The sequence below is a fragment of the Narcine bancroftii genome, chromosome 4 (genome assembly GCF_036971445.1).
Source record: "Narcine bancroftii isolate sNarBan1 chromosome 4, sNarBan1.hap1, whole genome shotgun sequence".
NCBI lineage: Eukaryota > Metazoa > Chordata > Chondrichthyes > Torpediniformes > Narcinidae > Narcine > Narcine bancroftii.
Window position 1 is genome coordinate 223,512,560 of NC_091472.1, and position 20,885 is coordinate 223,533,444.

General features: G+C 41.2%; 1 protein-coding gene across 5 annotated transcripts in view; it reads right to left on the reverse strand.

The window, feature by feature from the left end:
* lancl1 (LanC antibiotic synthetase component C-like 1 (bacterial)) overlaps positions 1 to 20,885 on the reverse strand; it is a 60,010-nt gene that overhangs the window by 17,440 nt on the left and 21,685 nt on the right. For 3 of the 5 annotated variants that reach the window (XM_069934065.1, XM_069934063.1, XM_069934068.1), the window contains exons 3-5: positions 18,744 to 18,951; positions 15,706 to 15,853; positions 10,700 to 10,843 (exon numbers count right to left, since the gene is read on the reverse strand). In XM_069934065.1, the coding sequence (XP_069790166.1) occupies positions 10,700 to 10,843; positions 15,706 to 15,853; positions 18,744 to 18,951 (500 nt within the window). Of the gene's footprint in view, positions 1 to 10,699; positions 10,844 to 15,705; positions 15,854 to 18,743; positions 18,952 to 19,702; positions 20,023 to 20,653; positions 20,760 to 20,885 lie in introns of those variants that run through there. The other 2 variants (XM_069934067.1, XM_069934066.1) reach the window with 2 other exon arrangements.

The window sequence follows — 20,885 nt, forward strand, 5'->3', positions numbered from 1 at the left end:
TGGAGAGCTCGCCATATAACACGATCTTGGGAAGGCGATGGACCTCCATTCTGGAGACGTGACCCATCCAGTGCAGCTGGATCTTCAGCAGCGTGGACTCGATGCTGTCGACCTCTGCCATCTCGAGTACTTCGACGTTAGGGATGTAAGCGCTCCAATGGATGTTGAGGATGGAGCGGAGACAACGCTGGTGGAAGCGTTCTAGGAGCCGTAGGTGGTGCCGGTAGAGGACCCATGATTCGGAGCCGAACAGGAGTGTGGGTATGACAACGGCTCTGTATACGCTTATCTTTGTGAGGTTTTTCAGTTGGTTGTTTTTCTAGACTCTTTTGTGTAGTCTTCCAAAGCCGCTATTTGCCTTGGCGAGTCTGTTGTCTATCTCATTGTCGATCCTTGCATCTGATGAAATGGTGCAGCCGAGATAGGTAAACTGGTTGACCGTTTTGAGTTTTGTGTGCCCGATGGAGATGTGGGGGGGCTGGTAGTCATATAACCATATAACCATTTACAGAGCGGAAACAGGCCATATTGGCCTTTCGAGTCCACACCGGTTCACTTCTTTTTTTCTTCTTCTTTGGCTTGGCTTCGCGGACGAAGTCCTCATTAATTTCCTGTAGATTGGTTATGTCTTCCTTGCTCCATTTATTGTTACTTGATACTTGTAACTTGATATTAACTTACTTTATTATTACTATATGTACCTATGTATTTTGCATATATTAAAACCAATAAAAAGATTGAAAAAGAAAATTAATCTTGTGATGATTTAAAGCACAGGTACACGCTAACAGCCCCACTGGCTGCACTGACAGCTTAGCCGACTGACCAGTCATATTTCACAGTGTGGCCAGCGGCACTCTGATAGACTGACGCAAGCACATACTAATGTTACCCAGTAAATTCAAGTAGACCATTCATACCACCACAGAGTGATTGATGAGTTAACTCGGCCGAGCTCAGACCCTTGCCCCCAAGAATCACAGCCCAGTTGATTTTAACTCACCCTGCCCGGTTGGGACATTTCCCACTCCTTGATTACTGGATCTTCTTTGGCTTGGCTTCGCGGACGAAGATTTATGGAGGGGGTAAATGTCCACGTTAGCTGCAGGCTCGTTGGTGGCTGACAAGTCTGATGCGGGACAGGCAGACACGGTTGCAGTGGAAAATTGGTGGGTTGGGGTTGGGTGTTGGGTTTTTCCTCCTTTGCCTTTTGTCAGTGAGGTGGGCTCTACGGTCTTCTTCAAAGGAGGTTGCTGCCCGCCAAACTGTGAGGCGCCAAGATGCACGGTTTGAGGCGATATCAGCCCACTGGTGGTGGTCAATGTGGCAGGCACCAAGAGATTTCTTTAGGCAGTCCTTGTACCTTTTCTTTGGTGCACCTCTGTCACGGTGGCCAGTGGAGAGCTCGCCATATAACACGATCTTGGGAAGGCGATGGTCCTCCATTCTGGAGACGTGACCCACCCAGCGCAGCTGGATCTTCAGCAGCGTGGACTTGATGCTGTCGACCTCTGCCATCTCGAGTACTTCGACGTTAGGGATGAAAGCGCTCCAATGAATGTTGAGGATGGAGCGGAGACAACGCTGGTGGATAAGGACCCACTAAATTACCTGGTTCAACCCTTATGTACTTAGCAGTGTGAAAGGAGTTAACTGCTTTCACTTGAAGAACAGAATGCATTTTTGGGTAGCAAAAGCAAGGAGGTTGAAAAAAGTGCTGCATCTCCTGCGGTTGCCTGGCAAAGTGATGTCAAAAAGTGGTTTTGCTGAGGATGGTCCCTTCAGAATGCTGAAAGAGGGTGGGGAAGAGAAGATGTGTTTGGCGGTGTTTGGAGAATGTAATTTCAGAGGCTGATGGGGTGCAAGGTTGTATCTTTTTTTTTTACATTGAAACATCTTTTAGTTTTTAAAAGAAACTTGAAATTAGGGTGATAAAAGTAACGCCGACAGAGATCATCATCTCTGCAGGACTCACTAGCATCACCCACCATCGAACATTGCACACCGAAAACTCCTCGTTTTTGTCACGTTCACGAGTTGTTGCCATTTTGTGTATTTGGTGTTTACCACAATAAGGGCATTATAACCACAACAGAAATACAAATGCATGGTGTTAGCAGTGGAAGATTTTACCTTCAAGATGGCTACAGGAGGAAGTGCTTAAGCAATACTATTTGATACAAATGAAAAGTGATAAACTATGCTAAGAAACATGGTAACAGAGTGGCAGGGAGTGTTTCTGGGGCACCGCCTCGAGCAAAAATGATACGAGAATGGAGAAAGCAAGAACAACAGCTAGAGACTGCTAGAAAAGGTAAAGGTAACCTTTGTTATTCTGCCAGAACATGAGAAGTTTAAAAAAACTGGGTGATAAATGAGAAGAATTCAGGGAAATGCGTTTCAACCAAAATGATTAGGAGAAAAACAAGGGAATCAGGTTTTGCAGGAACAGAAGGTTGGTGCTACCTGTTCATGAAAATGCAGGGTTTGTGGCAGTGCACATCTCTGGTGAACCGGCTCCACGTGTTACCGTCATGGCAGCGGAGCAGCCACATCAAGAAGGCACCGCCAGGATCGTCTTTTCCGCTGGCCGGGTCCACATGCACAGCAATATGGTTTCCGGTGCTAGGGCAGGACTTACCTGTGGCCTTACAAGATGCAGCATGGGAAGTTTCAATAAACAACTGGAATGCAGACGAACTCACAGAGTACCGGTCTTGTTCTTTTGACCCCCGTTTAGCTGCCGCTACAGGTTTATCAATGTGAACAAAAACACCAATTGCACAGAAAATGCCAGTGGATTATGAAGGCAATGGGAAGAGTGAAATGTCCCACCATTCCACAGGCGTGGGAGTGGGTGAAGAAATATTGAGAAAATGTAAGAATTGAAATGATTGTGAAGCCTTTTATCTGTATTGGTAGTTTGTTTTTCTAAAATATTTTCTGCGATAGCTAAGCTGCTTTTGTTTTCTCTTGTAAATTACAGCAGAATTATTAAAAAAAATTTTTCCTGCTGTCCTAGTTGCATGTTTTATCCAAGTTTTTTTCTGCTTTACTGTAGCTACGTATTTCAGTAACATTAAATGTTTACCCATAAATACATTTAAAAATTCAATATTCCCTGCTGAAATGGGTCTTATATGCCATGAAATACAGTAGTTTTATACAGCAGTATTATAAGAGTTAAGCATTGTTAGCACGCTTAACACATCAGATTTATTGTCAGAGTACATAAATGATATCACATACAACCCCGAGATTCTTTTCCTGCAAGCGAAGCAGAATTATAGCTTATTGGTAGTGTGAAAAAAAACCACTCAATGTACAAATGTAAACAAATAAAGAAATATAAACAAACTGATTGCAATACAGAGGGGAAAAAGTGCAAAAGTACAAGTCCTTAAATGAATCTCTAATTGAGTTGATTGTTGAGGTTTCTGATGGTGGAGGGGTAACAGTGTTCCTGAACCTGGTGGAACAAGACTTGTCGCACCTATACCTCTTTCTTGATAGTAGCAGTGAGAATAGAGCATCTGCTGGGTGGTGCTGATCCTTGATGATTGCTGCTGCTCTCCCATCTATAGTGATCTCTGTAGATGTTCTTTATGGTGGGGAGGGTTTTGCCTGTGATGTCCGGGCTGTGTCCACTACCTTTTCCACGGGGGTATTCGTGGCCCTATACCAGACCATATGCAGCCGGTCACCACACATCTGCAGAAACATCAGGGTTTCTGATATCATACCAAACCTCTGCAAACTCCTGAGGAAGTAGAGGTGCTGATGAGCTTTCATGATGTTTTTAGTGTGTTGAGTCCAGGAAAACTACCAAGAACTTAAATTTGCTCACCCTCTCGACCTCTCTCCCCAATGATCATTGGATTATATACCTCTGGTTTTCCCTTCCTGAAGTCAACAATCAGCTTCTTAGTTTTGATGACTTTGAGTGCGAGGTTGTTGTTGGTGCACCATTGAGCCAAGTTTGCAATCTCTCTCCTGTTTGCTGACTCATAGCCACATTCTTAACGAAGAGTTCAAGCCCAAAATTGATTACATTTCACTTCTTATGGATGTTGCATGAAAAAAAAATGGCAGTGCTGCCAGAGCTGCTGTAATAGCAGCATTGTTGCTGGAGTGGGCTTGGAACACAGCAGAGACACAACACTGCTCTGCAGGGTCCTGCTGCTCAGTCCTGATGCCAAAGGCTCTGTACAGACATTAAACAATAGACAATAGGAGCTGGAGTAGGCCCTTCAGCCCGTCGAGCCAGCACCGCCATTTTTACAGATCATGGCTGATCACTACCATCAGTACCCCTTTCCAGCCTTATCCCCATAAATTCTCCAACCACTGATGTGGATAAGCCTTGAACTGGGGAATTAAACTGGTCAGGTAACTGAGGTATCGGTGGGAAAACACTTTAGGACCAGAGACCATAATTCTATTTGCTTTAAAATAGTTATGGAAAAGATCAACACCAGTCTTCAAGTTAGAATCTCAAATTGGTGGGAGGGGGGGCCCAAGGCCAATGGCAATACAATTCAGCAGGAGTTAACAATAGGTGATTGGATGCAATTGTTAGAGGGTAAAACCACGACTTCCAAATGAGAGGTGTTTAAGATCATGGTAAGGTAGGTCCAGGATGAACATGTTCTTAGGAGGGTAAAGGGCAGGAATGGCAAGGTAAAGGATAATACAAGAGGCATAAATCATACAAGGAATTCCTTGAGGAGTATAAGGAATGTAGGAGCATCATGAAAAGGGAAATAAGGAGGGCTAAAAGAGTTTTGAGATGGCATTGGAAGAAAATACAAGGGAGAATCCAAAAAGATATAAAAACAAGAGACACACAAGGGGATCAGAGGAGTGTCTATGTGTAGAGCCATAGGAGATGGGGAAAGATCTTAAATTAATATCTTGTGAATGTGTTTCCTGTGCAGCAGTAGAAAGAGGAATGGAAGGGGAGGGAAGTAAATAAAGATAGGCAGAGGAATATCTGCTGCCTTAGCTCATATCAAAGTGGATAATCAGAATCATGAACATGTGTCACAAGATTTGTTGTTTTGTGGCAGCAGTATTGTGCATTACAGATGCAAAAATTGCTATAAATTACAAATCTGTAAATACACAATTTAAGAATGAATAATTAGTGCAAAAAATGAGAAAAAAGTGAAATAGTGTCTATGGTTTATTGTCCATTCAGAAATCTGATGGCAGAGGTAAAGAAGCTTAGTCTTCAGATAGCAGTGAGAAAAGAGCATGGCCTCTGTGGTGAGGTTCCTGGATAATAGACGCTGCTTTCATGAGACACCGCTTCTTACTGGGGTCCTCAATGGAGAGAAGACTAATAATACCCACGATGGCACTGGCTGAGTTCACAACCTTCTATAGCCTTTTCATGTCCTGTGCTTTGGCACTTCCGTACCAGACAGGGATAGAACCAGTCAGAATGCTCTCCATGGTACACTTGTAGAAATTTGCAAGATTCTCTGATGACATACAACATCTCCCAACGAAATATAGCCATTGGCGAGCCCTTTTTATGACTGTATGGATATGATGACTCCAGGGTAAATCTTCAGAGATAGTGACATCCAGGCATTTGAAGTTCTTTGCCCTTTCCACTACTGACCCATCGATGAGGACTGGTTTCTGTTCTCCTGGTTTCCCCTTCCTGAAGTCCACAATCAATTCCTTAGTTTTGCTGACATTGAATACAAGGTTATTGTTGTGACACCACTCAACCAGCTGATTTATCTCAGTGCTGTACGCTTCCTCACTGCAGTCTGTGATTCTGCCAATGTCCATGGTGTCATTGGAAAATTTGTAAATGGCATTTGAATTGTACCTAGCCACACAGTCATGGGTGTCGTGGGCTAAGCATGCATCCTTGAGGTGTGTCTGAGTTGAGAAGAGGAGACGTTGTTATCAGTTGTAACCAACTGTGGTCTTCTGATGAGGAAGACAAGGATCCAGAGGCGCAGGTTTTGAAGCTTGCTGACTAGTACTGAGGAGAAGATAGTGTTGAAAACTGCGCTGTAGTTGATGTAAAGCAGCAGATATACATGTTGCTGTTGCCTAGGTGATTCAGGACTGATTGGAGAGACAGTGAGATTACATCGGCTGTGGAATGATTGTGGTGGTAGGTGAATTGTAGTGGGTCCAGGTCTTTACTAAGGCACAAGTTAATTCTGGCCTTAGGAGGTTGAGAGGAAATCTTATTGAGGTTTATAAAATCATGAGGGGAATAGTTAAGAATAGTGGCAGTCTGCTTCCTAGATTGGAGAATACAAGACTAGAGGGCAATAACTATAATGTGAAGGAACAGTTAATAGGGGAGTGGGGATGAGGAACAAGCTACCAGCCAAAGTGGTGGAGGCAGATATGTTAGCTTCCTTCAAGAAATTTGTATAAACACATGCGTGGCAGGGGATTACAGGGTTATGGACCTAATGTGGGCAAGTGGGATTAAAGCAGTACAGCATGTTGTTTGTCATGGACAAGCTGGTCCGATGGGTGTTTCTATGTTGTAAACCTCTAACTCATGCAAAACCAGTTAATTTGAACACCCACAGCATACGAAACATGGTTTAATGAACTTGTGGCACAAATTAGTGACAATGGTCATAATTGTAGCCATTATAAAACCAGAAGCCCCTTTTCCACTGGCACCCTGTCCCAGGAATTAACTGGGACAGGGTCCAGTGGAAAAGGAACATTGCCCGAACGCTGGCATCAAATGACATAATTTCACACCGGGGATTAACCGCCGCTACCCCTACTCATATCCTCAGCATTTGCTGATGCCGGCATGCTGATGAAACAAGTGGAAAAGGGATAGTAGAAAGTCACCCGTTTCCAGTTGAAGGTCGAACATGCCAATCCCCAGGATGAGTTGTGTTCAGCGGAAAAGCAATTAGTGTCCCAGTTAAGGGTGGCCCAGTGGAAATGGTACAAAAGGTTTCCTATCCTGGGACACTGCACAGCCAATTAACTGGGATGCCAGTAGAAAAGGGGCTATAGTTGCTGGGTGGAGATCACTGGGAATTAAATATCCAGGAGGATCAGGCAAGAATGTTATATGTAAATAGTGGAGGAACATGTGGCCTCTCTCTGCAACATTGTGGATGGCAGAGGATCATGTGACCTCCCTGCCTGAAACCTATTCTGAAGTTGCATCACCTGCCAATCAAGGTTGGACTCCAACCACCCATTAGTGCACACCTTACTATTGGCTCCTTTAAGATTCAGTGTCATCATTGGGCAGACACCCATTTCAGAATCATATAGAATATCAACGCATGGTGTACACTACACTGAGTTGAACCATAGTACTGCAATAGATCAGTGCTTGCAGAGAGCCGTTCCCCCATTGGTACAGGGAGGAATCAGGTTTGTTTGAAACTCCATCTGTGAAGTGTGTACACCTGTGAGAGAGTGTGGCAGGAGTCCCTTATGCCAGATATATCTGCTTGTACCATGAAAGTTTTTGTCTCGTACTGTGTCGAAGATAGGCAGCCACAGGTATTGGAGTCCAACCTGGGTCTATATAGTTATTTAGTTTGATGTCTTCCCCTGTTTGTCTCCTGTGTTCAATAGTTACCTTTGATTGTAATACTTGTGTCTCTGTGAACCCACTGAACCTGATACTTCCCAAAAATCATAGTTGTTGGGTGGAGATCATTGGGAATTAAATATTCAGGTGGATAAGGCAAGTTGGGAGGGTAAGCAGGAAGGAAAGGGAGGTGGGGTAAACACCCTGAACTAAAGATGAGATAAGGGGATCAAAATATTGAACAATCCAAGTAAAATTTGGAAAGGTGATAGGGGGAAAAAAAAATCACTGGAGGGAGTATAAAGGCCAGCAAATTATGGTAGCACAGGCAATAAATAAAGAAGTAACTGATCAAAGAGTAGAATTGTAGTTGTGATAGTGGATTTTAATCTACACATTTGATAGGTCAAATCAAGTCAGTCATGACAGTCTTGATGAGGAGTTCCTGATAGCTTTCCTGGATAGCGTGTTATTGAACCTTCAAGGGAACATGCTCTCTTAAATCTGGTCCTATCCAATGAGAAAGGTAAAATTAATCTCATAGCAAGGGATGCTCTCAGAAAAAGTAATCATAGTATGGTTGGATTTCTAATAAAGATGTTTAAGAAAGCTGTGTACAAAACAAGCCTGTTTTATCTCAATAAAGGAGGCTTCAATGGGATGAGGTAAGAATTGGCTAATGTAGACTATGAGCATAAGCTATACAGTGGAACAGTTGAGGAACAGTGGAGGAGTTTCAAAGAGAATTTTTGCAGTGCTCAACAAAAGTATTTTCTAGTTTAAAACAACAACAGTAAGGTTAGGGATAGCTTGGTTATCTAAGCTGATAAAGAAGGTATCGAATTAACAACTAATGCATTCAATGTTGCCAAGAATAGTAGGAAACTAAAAGACTGGGAAAACTTTAAAAAGAAACAATAAAATATTGAAAACAATAATGAAAAGAATGATTACATAATTAAATGAGCACATACCATAAAAAGATAGTAAATTTTTTTATAATTATTCAGTGGAAAAGAATGGTTGAAGTAAATATATGAGAAGTGGGGGGGGGGATTAATAATGGGTAATGCAGAAATAGCCGAGACCCTGATGAGCTCTTCGACGTCAGTCTTCACAGTGGAAGATGGCTAATATGCCAAAGACTGATGTTAAGGAGAGGAAGACCTCTATTTAATTGCTACCACAAAAGTCACAGTGCTAGGCACACTAACGGGCCTAAAGGTAGATAGATTCTCTGGTCCTGATAAAATGCATCACTGGGTGCTGAAAGAAAATGAGGAAGTTATAACAGATGGATTTGTGGTAGTTTACCAAAATTCTCTGGCCCAGCAGATCAGAAGGAAGCAAATGCAACTCCACTGTTTAAAAAAGGAGATAGACAAAAGACAGGTAACTAAAGGCCTGCTAGTTTAATGACCATACTTGAAAATGCTTGAAGCTGTCATTAAGAGAAGCTAACTACTTTAAGGATTGACCAAGTCCATAGGAAAGGGGAATAGTGGATGTGGCATACTTGGATTTCTAGAATGTGCTTGATAAGGTGCTGCACAAAAATCTTCTGCACGAGATGAGGACAACTGGAGTTTAAGGTAATACAGTATATTCGCATAATAGAAAGGAGAGAGTTGCAATAATTGGTGGTTCTCTAGATGGCACTCGGTGATTCGTTAGGTACTGCAGGGATTGGTGCTGGAGTCATAACTATTCAGAATGTACATAAATGCTTTGGAGGAGGGGACAAAGTGTAGGTTTGCTGATGACATTAAGTGGGAAAGTAAACCGTGAAGAGAACACAGAGATATAGCTAGGTTAAGTGAGTGGGCAAGGATCTGGCTCACTTTGGTAAATGTGAGATCATCTACTCTGTAAGAAAAATAGTTGATCAGATTATTATTTAAATGGTGAAAAATTGCAGCATGCTGTTGTGCAGAGACCTTTTATTTTACAAAAAGGCAAATGGGGCATTGCCCCTTATTGAATTTAAGAACAGGAACTGGTGAGGCCACACCCCGGTGTACTGAGTGCAGTTCTGGTCTCTGTACTTGAAAAAGGATATACTGGCCTTGAAGGCAGTACAGAGAAGGTTCATCAGATTGATTCATGGAAATAATAGCTTATGAGGAGAGACTGAGGAGCCTGGGACAAGACTCAATGGAGTTGAGAAGGATGAGGGGGGAATCTTATGGAGACATTAAAATTATGAAAGGAATATATAACATAAAAGTAGAAAGGTTGTTTCCACTGGCAAATAAGATTAGAACTCAGGGTCATAGATTCAAGTAACAGGGGAATAGATTTGAAACAGAGATAAAAAGGAACTGTTTCATCCAGAGAGTAATGAATCTGTAAAATTCTCTGCCCAAGAAAGAAGTGGAGGCTGTCTCATTAAATTAAGACACAGATAAAGTTTTGAAAGGTAGGGAATTAAGGATAATGGAGAATAGGCACAAAAAAACAAGCTGAATACATGGCCAGAACAGCAATGTTCTTATTGAATTGCACAGCAGGCTCTCAATGGGCCAAATGGCCCCATTTCTTATATCCTGCTGAATAAAGACATTTTACATCTGGTGCTCCAATATCTATGTGACTCAAAGTCACAACACCACATATCTTCATTTCAGGAAGCTATGGATTGCACCCCAAAATCAATCTGCAGATCAATGCTTCCAAAGGTCCTGTGACTCAATGTACACTTTTGTCTTGTATTTTACCTCCCAAAATGCATCACGTCATACTTTTCCAGATTAAACACAATCTGTCATTTCTCTGCCCAAATTTCTAACTAGTCCATATAGTGCTCTATCTGTTGAAAATCTTCTTCTCTATCCATAACTCCACTAATTTTCATGTCACACTTAAAAGAGATGCTCACTGGCCCTTGTTCTATTGACAATAAAAGCTAGAGAAAGTGCAAAAAGGATTGCACCAGAATTGACAAATTATAGCCACTGGAAAAGAATGGGAATCTCTTTTCAGAAAGGACTCAAAGCTGCTTTGTTGCCAGGTCTTCAAAATTAAGTTGGGTTGAAAAAAAACAAACACTAAATGAACAATAAATGGCCTACACTGTACAATATTAACATTTCGTTAATTGGCTGAAAATGTTAAGAATGCAATGAACAGTAATTAATGTTCTCCTACCTGCATCAGGAAATAGTAGATCCCTGCTAAACCATGAGCTGCTCCGACATAATACTCGTGGTACCACTCATACATCAATGGACTTTTGGAAAAACTTTTTTTGCTGCCCAATTTTTCTCCAGAAGTTATCGCAGCACTACAAATCTTGAAAGACACAAAGATGTTTTACAATATAACATATGATTTGATGCATTTGGTGTTAACCTGTTAAATAATTTATTGTGAAGAATGCAATTAATGAAGTAAATTGTTTGCTTATGTTCATTAGGCTGAAATAGAATGGTGACATCTGATGGCAAACAGGAGACTAATGAAGACAAGTTATGCAAGGAACCTGCTTCCTGGAGGTGGAATTTTGCCAATCAGGACCCTCAAATATCTTTGCCTTTGATTAAGGATTAGGTACACATGAACAGACAGGGACTAGCAGGATAGAAGATCACGTGCAGGCAAATGGAATTCATTTAGATTTGCATTATGATAAGCATCCACATGGTGGGCCTAAAGGCCTGTTTCTATGCTGTACTGTTCTATGCTCCAATGAACTTTCATTTATACATCAACTTTAAGGCAGTAAATTATTGTAAGCAACTTCACAAGATTGTAATCGGGGGAAAAAAAATGAACAAAATGAATGTTTTGAAGATTAAATGCCTGATTATCCAAAGGTTAGACCAATGAGAAACCTTGTGTACAAGAAGCTTTACCTAGAGAAACATCTGCAAGATGTTACAGAGAGTTGGACATGAAGGAACTTAAACACAAGAATGAGAATTTTTTAATTTTGTGGTCAGTTTAGTGTGAGTAGGGGGCATTAGGAAGATGATTTGGAAGATGATGTCGTGCTTGACAAATCTGGAATTCTTTGAGATGGTGACAGGTAAAATAGATGGGGGAGAGCCAGTGGATGTGGTGTACCTGGACTTCCAAAAGGCCTTCGATAAGGGCCCGCATAAACGACTGGCTTACAAACTCAAGGCTCATGGGATTGGGGGCAAAGTATTGATGTGGATTGAGAACTGGCTGGCAGGTAGAAGACAGAGAGTTGGGATAAATGGCTCGTTTTCTGAGTGGCAGGCGGTGACCAGTGGGGTGCCACAGGGATCTGTACTGGGACCCCAGCTGTTCACAATTTACATTAATGATCTGGATGATGGGATTAGATGTAATATCTCCAAATTTGCAGATGACACTAAGCTAGGAGGGGTTGTGAGCACGGAAGAGGGGGTCAGGAAGCTCCAGTGTGATTTGGATAAATTGAGGGACTGGGCAGATACATGGCAAATGCACTACAATGTGGATAAATGTGAGGTTATCCACTTTGGTAATACAAACCGGAGGGCAGATTACTATTTGAATGGCAATAGATTAAGAGATGGGGAAGTGCAGAGAGACCTAGGGGTACTTGTACACCAGTCTCTGAAGGCGAGCATGCAGGTACAGCAGGCGGTTAAAAAGGCAAATGGTATGTTGGCCTTCGTATCAAGAGGATTTGAGTATAGGAACAAGGATACCTTACTGCAGCTCTACAGGGCCTTGGTGAGACCCCACCTAGAGTATTGTGTGCAGTTTTGGTCACCTTATCTACGGAAGGATGTTCTTGCAATGGAGGGAGTGCAGAGGCGATTCACCAGGCTGATACCTGGATTGGCAGGAATGACTTATGAGGAAAGATTGCGCAAATTGGGATTGTACTCGCTGGAGTTTAGAAGATTGAGAGGGGATCTCATAGAGACATAAAATTCTGGCAGGACTGGACAGAATGGATGTAGATGGGATGTTTCCAATGATGGGAAAATCCAGAACCCGGGGCCATGGTTTGAGGATAATAGGCAAACCATTTAGGACCGAGAAGAGGAGGAATTTCTTTATCCAGAGGGTGGTGAATCTGTGGAATTCATTGCCACAGAGGGCAGTAGAGGCAGGTTCATTAAATATATTTAAGAGGGAATTAGATATACTTCTTCAGTATAAGGGTATTAAAGGTTACGGAGAGAAGACGGGCACGGGGTACTGAACTTTAAGATCAGCCATGATCTCGTTGAATGGCGGAGCAGGCTCGAAGGGTCAAATTACCTACTCCTGCTCCTATCTTCTATGTTTCTACAGTGGAGGATTGGAGGCCACCTATTGGAATTGTCCAAACTGGAAATAAATTGCTCTTTGTAATAAGCATTAACATCTTAGACATGAATGTAGAAGGAATTATTAGTAACTTTGACGATAGAATAAGCAAGGGTTAGGATATCATACTACCACTCCAAAAAACAATAGTTAGGAAGCCCTTAGGAGTATGATCGAAAAACTAAGGATGTGATTGAACTGGAGAGAGACCAGGAGATTCACCAGGGTGTTGCTTAAATTGGAGGATATTAGTTATGGGAAGAGATTAGATAAGATGGTCTTGTTGTCCCTGGAGCAATGGAAATGTTGTGCTGACATATATATTCCTACCTCATAACCCTTTATTTTTCTTTCATCCATGTGTCTGCCTAAAAGTCTCTAAATGCCCCAAATGTTTCAGCCTCTATCACCAACCCTGGCAAGGCATTCCAAGAACCTACAACTCTGTGTAAAAATATTTAACCCTGATGTCTCCCCTAAACTTTCCACCCTTCACTTTGTACAGATGGTCCCCTGGTGTTTACTATTCCTGCCCTATGAAAACAAATTGCTGGTTGTCCACCTTATCTATGCCTCTGCAGAATCTTGTAGACCTCTTTAAATCTCCTCTCATCCTTCTTCACGCCAAAGAGTCCCAGTTCTGCTAACCTCACCTCTTAAGATTTATTTTCCAATCCAGGCCACATTCTGGTAAATTTCCTCTTCACCCTCTCCACAGCTTCCACATCCTTCCTAAAATGAGGTGACAAGAACTGAACACAATACTCTAAGTGTGGTCTCACTAGAGATTTGAACTCAACCCCTATTAATGAAGCCCAGCATCCCATGGCCTTTTTAACTATCCTATCAACCTGCGTGGCAACCTTGAGAGATGTATGGATTTGGATCCCAAGGCCCCTCTGTTCCTCCACACTATTTAACCATTAACCCTGTACTCTGCCTTCTGGTTTGACCTTCCAAAATGCATCACCTTACACTTATCCAGATTGAATTCCACCTGTCACTGTTCAATCCAACTCTGCATCCTGTCTATATCCTTTTGTAAACTATGACAACCTTCAACTCTATGCACAACTCCTCCAACCTTGGTGGCAAGAGTCTTAATCAGGATCTCAAGGGCAAGTTTTTCTTTTATGCAGAGAGTGGCTGATATATGGAACTTGATGCCATATGGACTTGAAAGGAATTAAATAGTCAGAAACATTGCAGGCAAATGGGATCAGGGTAGATAGGCAAAAAAATCAGCATGGACATAGTGGGCCAAAGGGCCTATTAGTACAACTCTATGACTCCATGCATGGTTTCCAACAGCAGTGCAGAGTAAGTTACCACTTCAACATTGAAGGAGACTGATGAGGGTTAGAGAGTAACTGTGAAAAGGAATTATTTGGTGACTTAGAAATAGGGTTTCTCACAACGGAGGACAATACTCTTGATTCCCCAGTTCCAATGGAGCAAATTTCAGCTCATTGAGAACTAAATGTTGGTAAAATTTTAATACAGTAAAGGGGTCCTGACAGGGAGTGATAGAATAAAATATGGAGTCATCAAAGTGGAAATCAGTCCTTTTTTAAGTTTTTGATAAAGTCTAAAAGGGTTGAAACTTCAAACTGGACCAGTGGACAAAAAGTTCAACAGTTTAAAATCAACAGGTATCCACTTATTGACTATATATTCTACAGTACACCAAACTAAAAACCAAAATGACAGTGCTTGTAATTTTTCAAAGAAATTTAATCTAAAACGTTTAATACACAAAAGTGCTGGAGAACAAGCAAGAGGTTATGGGTGGATAGGGTGGGAGGGCAGAGAGAACAGAGGGATTCACTCTGTCTGCTGCAATATAGGGACCTCACAGTGGCCAACCATTTCGATTCCCCACCCCATTCCCACACCAGTATGTCCATTGCCTCATGAGTTGCCAAACTGAAGCTATCCACAAATTGTAGGAACATTTAATATTCCACCTGGGCACCCTCCAAGCAATATTAACATCAACTTCTCTGGTTTCTGTTCAGCCTCCCCCTGTCTCGATTTCTTTCCCTGACTCCTTTCCTCCAGCTCCCCACCCCATTCCTTCCACTTCTCAGCTTTTTTTCTCTTCTGCCCTCCAACACATATCCATATACGGCTTCTTGCCTTTTGGCATGTGGTCTTCACCCTACCCCTTCCCTCCACTCCCCAGCATTTTATTCAGACACTTGCCAGTTTCTCACTCATCTTTGACAAAAGGCTTAGTCCTGAAATGTTGGTTATACATCTTTGCTTCCTATGGACCCGCTGAATTTCTCCAGCACTTTTGTGTATTAAAGTACAATCACAGCATCTGCAGACTGATTTGTTAACCTAAAATGTTATTCTACAAATTTATAGAAATAACTTGAGCATACTTTGGAAATAAACAGTCACAAAAAACCAAGCAAGCCATCAGTCCCCGAAGCTGACTCCTAAATCTATCCCAGTATACATAGATAACATGAAAAAAAAATTCAGCAAAATTAGTGAGGACCCCTACCACCATGCACACCTTTCAGCTACCCCTGTCAGAAGAGATAAAGGATTATCAGAACCAGAACCACCATAGACTGAGAAACAGCTTCTTCCCAGTGAGACTGCTGAACAACTGATGAACTACACATACAAATCCCCTGTGACTCAACTATTTATTTAACAATAATATTTATTTTATTTTAATATTTGCATACAAGTATTGTATAGTTTGTCTTGTGTTTTTGTAGCGTGTTATACTGAGGACTGTTTAGTTGGGTTGTACTTGTACAATTGGATGATAAATAAATAAACCGATTTATAAAGAAAGCAAGCAAGGAGATGTAATATGTGGGAAATGTAAAGTGCTTTATTAGGAAGAGAGGTAATGCTACCTCTTTCATGTAATGCAAAGGGATCCTCTCATTGCCAAACTGGTCATTAACAAATAATAATGCATAAAGATAACCCATTCGACCATACAGCAGCTCATCTGGAAGTCTGGAATTCGGTTTTACTACAGATTGATGTAGACGGAGAAGTCTGAAACAAAAACATTTAAAAACAGTTAAGAATTGTAATATTGCAATTTGGATACAAGAATAAATATTTGGCTCATTTAATATCAAGGTATGATGCATTCGTTATTCATAGCACAGGAACGGGCCTTTCAGCCCAATATGTCTGTACCATCAATGATGCTAATATAAAGCAATTTTATCTGCACAATCCATATCCCCCATTTCCTGACTTCATCAGAATAAAAACAAATGATAGAATTACTCAGCAGGTCTTTGACGTGAAATGCTGACATTTTTTCTCCTTCCACAGATGCAGCTTGATCTACAAAGTATTTCCATCATTTTTTTACTTTTGTTTTCATTATTGGAAGATGATTGCACTGGAAAGGGTGCAAAGAAGATTCACCAGTTGATGGAGTTATGATAGTCTGAAAAGGCAGAGTTTGCTTTACTCGGAGAAGAAGAGGCTGATGGGAGGACTTGATAGAAGCATGCAAGATTTTGGAGGGGCATAATTACATTAGATATATGGAAACTTTTCTCTATTGCAGAGGTATCTAAAACTCGAGAGCAAAGGTTTTTTTGGGGGAAGGTTTAAGACATTTAGAGGGAATCTAAGAAATATTTTTTTCATCCAGGGAGTGAATGGAATCTGTAAACTACTGATTGTGGTGAAGGGAGGCATTTTCACCAAATTTAACTTGAATTACTAACATAGAAGGCTATGAAACAAATGCTGGCAAGGAGGACTGGTAAAAATGGCTACTTGATGATTGACGTGGACATGGAAGGCCAAAGGATCGGTTTCCATGTTCGAGGGCTCAAAGGGTTAAGCAGAAAAATATCATTAGGGTAAGAATTAACACCAGGCTGCTTCATTAACAACAATGAAAACTTCAGAATAAAATATTTTCTCCAATAGGAAATGAGGTGGGAAAGGATAGTTTCAGCGCGCCGAAACAAACCAAGGCATGTTAATTATTGCTTTAGTAATTGCTTTAGTAATTAGTAATCCAAGCAAATAAAAGGAATCAAATATGCATTGCTCTGTATTCTACACAATACAAATCCAGAGCAGCTCTCTATTGCAGAAAATAAGCAGATTTTGAACACAGTATTAATTTTCCTGTGAGATTAAATTTGAGGCTATAGAAAGTATGAAATAGACTAAAATCCCTTAACTGTGCTTTTAACAATGATATTTTCATAAATAGTTCAATATTTTAATTGAACAAAGTTCAATGACCGAGCAGGCAGTGCGTAAAAGGCAGAAAGTTGTACAATTGATGTTTCTCAGAAGCTAAAACGATAACTGACCCTTTGTTAAATCAGAAATCTTTGAACCATTCACATTGCACCACTGCGACAAAACATTAACCAAAGAATACACAACCATGCAATCACGGCACTGAACTGTCAACATTGTAAGAAATTTGTTTCTTAAAAAATTCTAACCTTTTATTCATCAAAAATAATTGAACACGTGAACTGCATTACCGTATATTTTGGCGTACAAACTGACCTTCAGATGTTGGGTCCTCATTTTCATGGTTTTAGCAAATATTGGGTGAATAAGTCAACCAACCAATTTTCTGCAAGAAACATGCTGGAGAATGGAGTCCGGGCCTCCCAGCAACAACCCAAACTTTGTTACAACACCCCAGACACCAAGTTACAAAATTTGTAAATTAAGCAAGTAAAAAAAAAGTTAGAAACCTTTGCTTCTGGCCAGGAGCTTGCCAAACAGAGCTGGGTTCAAGTCTTCAGCATTGGCTGCAGTCGGAGTTGGCAATTCCATTCTCAATGTTGAGAGTGGAGAAGCTGCCTCGCTGCTCAATTGTGTTCGTTGCAGGAACCATGGTTATGTGTTGGCTCCAAGCAGGAGCGGTGGCCTTGGGGACTACCATTGTCTGGATGGGTTATAGTGGTGCCTGGTGGTCAGGAAGCAGTGGCACCGGCGTTGAGAAGGTGCCTCAGGTCGTCTTCTATGCCATATCTGTCGAGTGGGTTTTTTTTGGGGAGTTAAATTCAAGGTCTTATTTTTGTATCTGGTGTAGAAGTTGACCCCTGATTTTTGAGTGCTTTTTGAGGGCTTCCAAGACTTGACTTGTATGCCAAAATATATGGTATATTCATTCAAGCTGTATAGATGTGAATGCTATCAGTAATGTTTCTTATGTTGATCACCATGGATTCTAACAAAGTAATCATCAATGAATTTGCAATATTTCACTCAGATACTGTATAGCTTCTTTAACGACGTAAATCTACTTGCTTTTTATCCTAACAATCAAAGAAACCAAGCAAATGCGGTCTTATGGAACATACAGAATTAACATTTTTTTTTTAAACAAGGAAAATATTACAGACATTTGTGATGGGTCACTAAGGAATGTTGATGAGTTGGTTGGGCTTCAAATGTACAGTTCCCTGAAAGTGGCAAAACAGGATCAGAGTGGCTACATTTTGGCATGCTTGTCCTTATATTAGAGCTGGGACATTATTCTGCAACTTTACAAATACCAGTTAGGCTGCAATAGTTTCCTGTTCTGGTTGCCATACCATTGGAAGAATCTGATTACAATGGAGAGAGTGCAGGGGAGATTCACCAGGATTTTGCCTGTATTGGAGAACACGAGTTGTGGGGAGACAATGAATGGGCTGTGCTTACTTTCCTTGGAATAAAAGGAAGAATGTAGCATGGTTTCACCAGGGGCTTTTCTAAGTTTCTTAGAGATTATGGATGTCAGACTGGAGACAGAAATGGATACAGGCCAGAAAACAATTTAAGCAAGAAGGTGAGAATTTTGAAGGCATCAGGGGAATGGGAGTTAAATGCTGATCACCAAGTACTCAGGTAATAGGTTAGGAAAGATAAACTAAGAAAAATTTAATTTTTGTGTTTTACTTACTGATTGATATAATTGTCCGATTCTTGCATTTGCTGCAGCTTATGGTATACAACTGCAGCTATAGCCAGGGGTCCTGCGTCACCACACAGAAAAGTCACCACGCGTCCAGCAAGACATTTCAGGCTTTTATTTACATAATGAGCAGCTTTTTGCAGAAAATGTTGATCACCATAAACATTGTGCATGTGTAGGTACAGCAAAGCAATCCCTGAAGGAATGGAAATAATTGTTATGCACAAGTTATTATCCATTCCCATCTTTCAAACAATCAAGCATAAACTATTCCTGTGTCATGAGTCACTCACTTAAAAAGAAACAGCAAACTGTCAACACTTTTCATGAAAAGGAATCATTCTCACATATAGTCAATCTCCCTGGGCTATAACAGGATCAACTGTCAATGTCAGACTTTACAGATTTGATACACAAATATCAATAGGATGGACTTCCTGCAAATTTGACTACCTCAGTGCTGAAAATATTTGACAAAAATTTTTTGATTTTTTTTTTTTTAAAAGGATTTCTTATTGACAGAAATCAAGTTATTAAGCCAAAGTAGGACTTGTTCAATGTAAATTATTACAAATGTAAACACTATAAAACAAAAGGGCTGCTATATCCATCATCGAAGAAACCTGAATTATAGTAATTATATCATTTATTTTGCATAAAAATGAATGAGATGTAAACTGCTGGCCCATGGAAGCTGTTTGGATTCACCAACTAATGGTAATAATTTTACACTTTTCAAGAGGAATGTGAGCAGTAATTTCAAAACAGGACGACAAAATAAATAATTAACTTGCATTGAGTCATACTCATCCAATATTTTGTTAATGGTAATGTTGCATCTTTTAGGCAAAAAGATGTACCGTATTTGATGTCACACAGGACCCCTCCAGCCATTTTTAGCATGAGATTTCAGGAAAAATTTGTTTTAATGTATTTCCTTCACTCACCTGGATGGAAACCCTCCAGCCTTGCATGGCTAAGATGCTGAAGCTTCCTCGCACACGAGCAACTGCACCAACGCGTCCTCCTGCCTGCTATATGCCAAGGCTTAGGCTGCTTCCCCCAACCGTACAATCGCCGATTGATAGGTGCACTAGGACCCATGGGTGTGCAAGGGCGGAAGGGAAAGAAGCCAGGGCAAGGGCAGGCCCCAAGCCCACTGTCGTGAAGAGCAGACGATAGATTGCTTGCTTTGAGGGGAGTGCTGGGCCTCAGTGATCAGGTTCCATGCTGAGTCTTTGTTCAAAGAGCAGCTCCCTGAACAGATTGAATGAGGTGTGGGTGTGGGTGGCAGTGAGCAAGCGACCTGTTGAGCTGAGCTGTGAATTCCAATCTACCTACGTGTCCTTTCCCATGACCTTTAATTCCCTATTATGCACAAATATATGCCTCAAATATACATTTTTAAATTAATTTTTTTAAATTTACAACCCGGTAGAAGCAGATTCTGACCATTTAAGCCCATGCTTCGCAATTAATGACACCCAAATGAACCTACAACCCCGTATGTTTTGGTGAAAACTGGAGCACCCGGGGGAAACCCATGTGATCATGAGGAGAACATACAAAGTCCTTACAGACAGTGCCAGATTCAAACCCAAGTCGCTGGCGCTGTAATAGTGTCGCATTAATAGCAACCTCTTCTGTTTCCTTGGTCAGAGAATTCCACAAATATCACCACTCTCTGGGAAAAGCAGTTTCTCCTAATTTCTGTCCTAAATGTACTCCTTTGAACCTTGAGGCTATGTACCCCAGTTCTAGTCTCACCTATCAGTGGAAACAACTTTCCAGTTTCTAATCTATTCCTTTCAGAATTTTGTTTCCATAAGATTTCCTTCTCATCCTTCTAAATGCTTGTGAGTATAATTCCAGGTGTCTCAATCTCTTCACAGGTTTACCTCCTCATCTCTGGAATCAACATGGTCAACCTGGTGAACCTACTCTTCACCACCTCCAAAGCCAGTTACCGCAAAGTGTGGAAAGAATGACACATATTAAAGAAGTTGAGGTCGCAGAATGATTTATTGCACTGGCAATTCTGCTTATATTCTCTCCCCGCTGCTGACAACAAGAGTGACATCACAGTAGCACCAGCCTCAGATTGGTCGGTGTTCCTTCCGTTGCTCATTG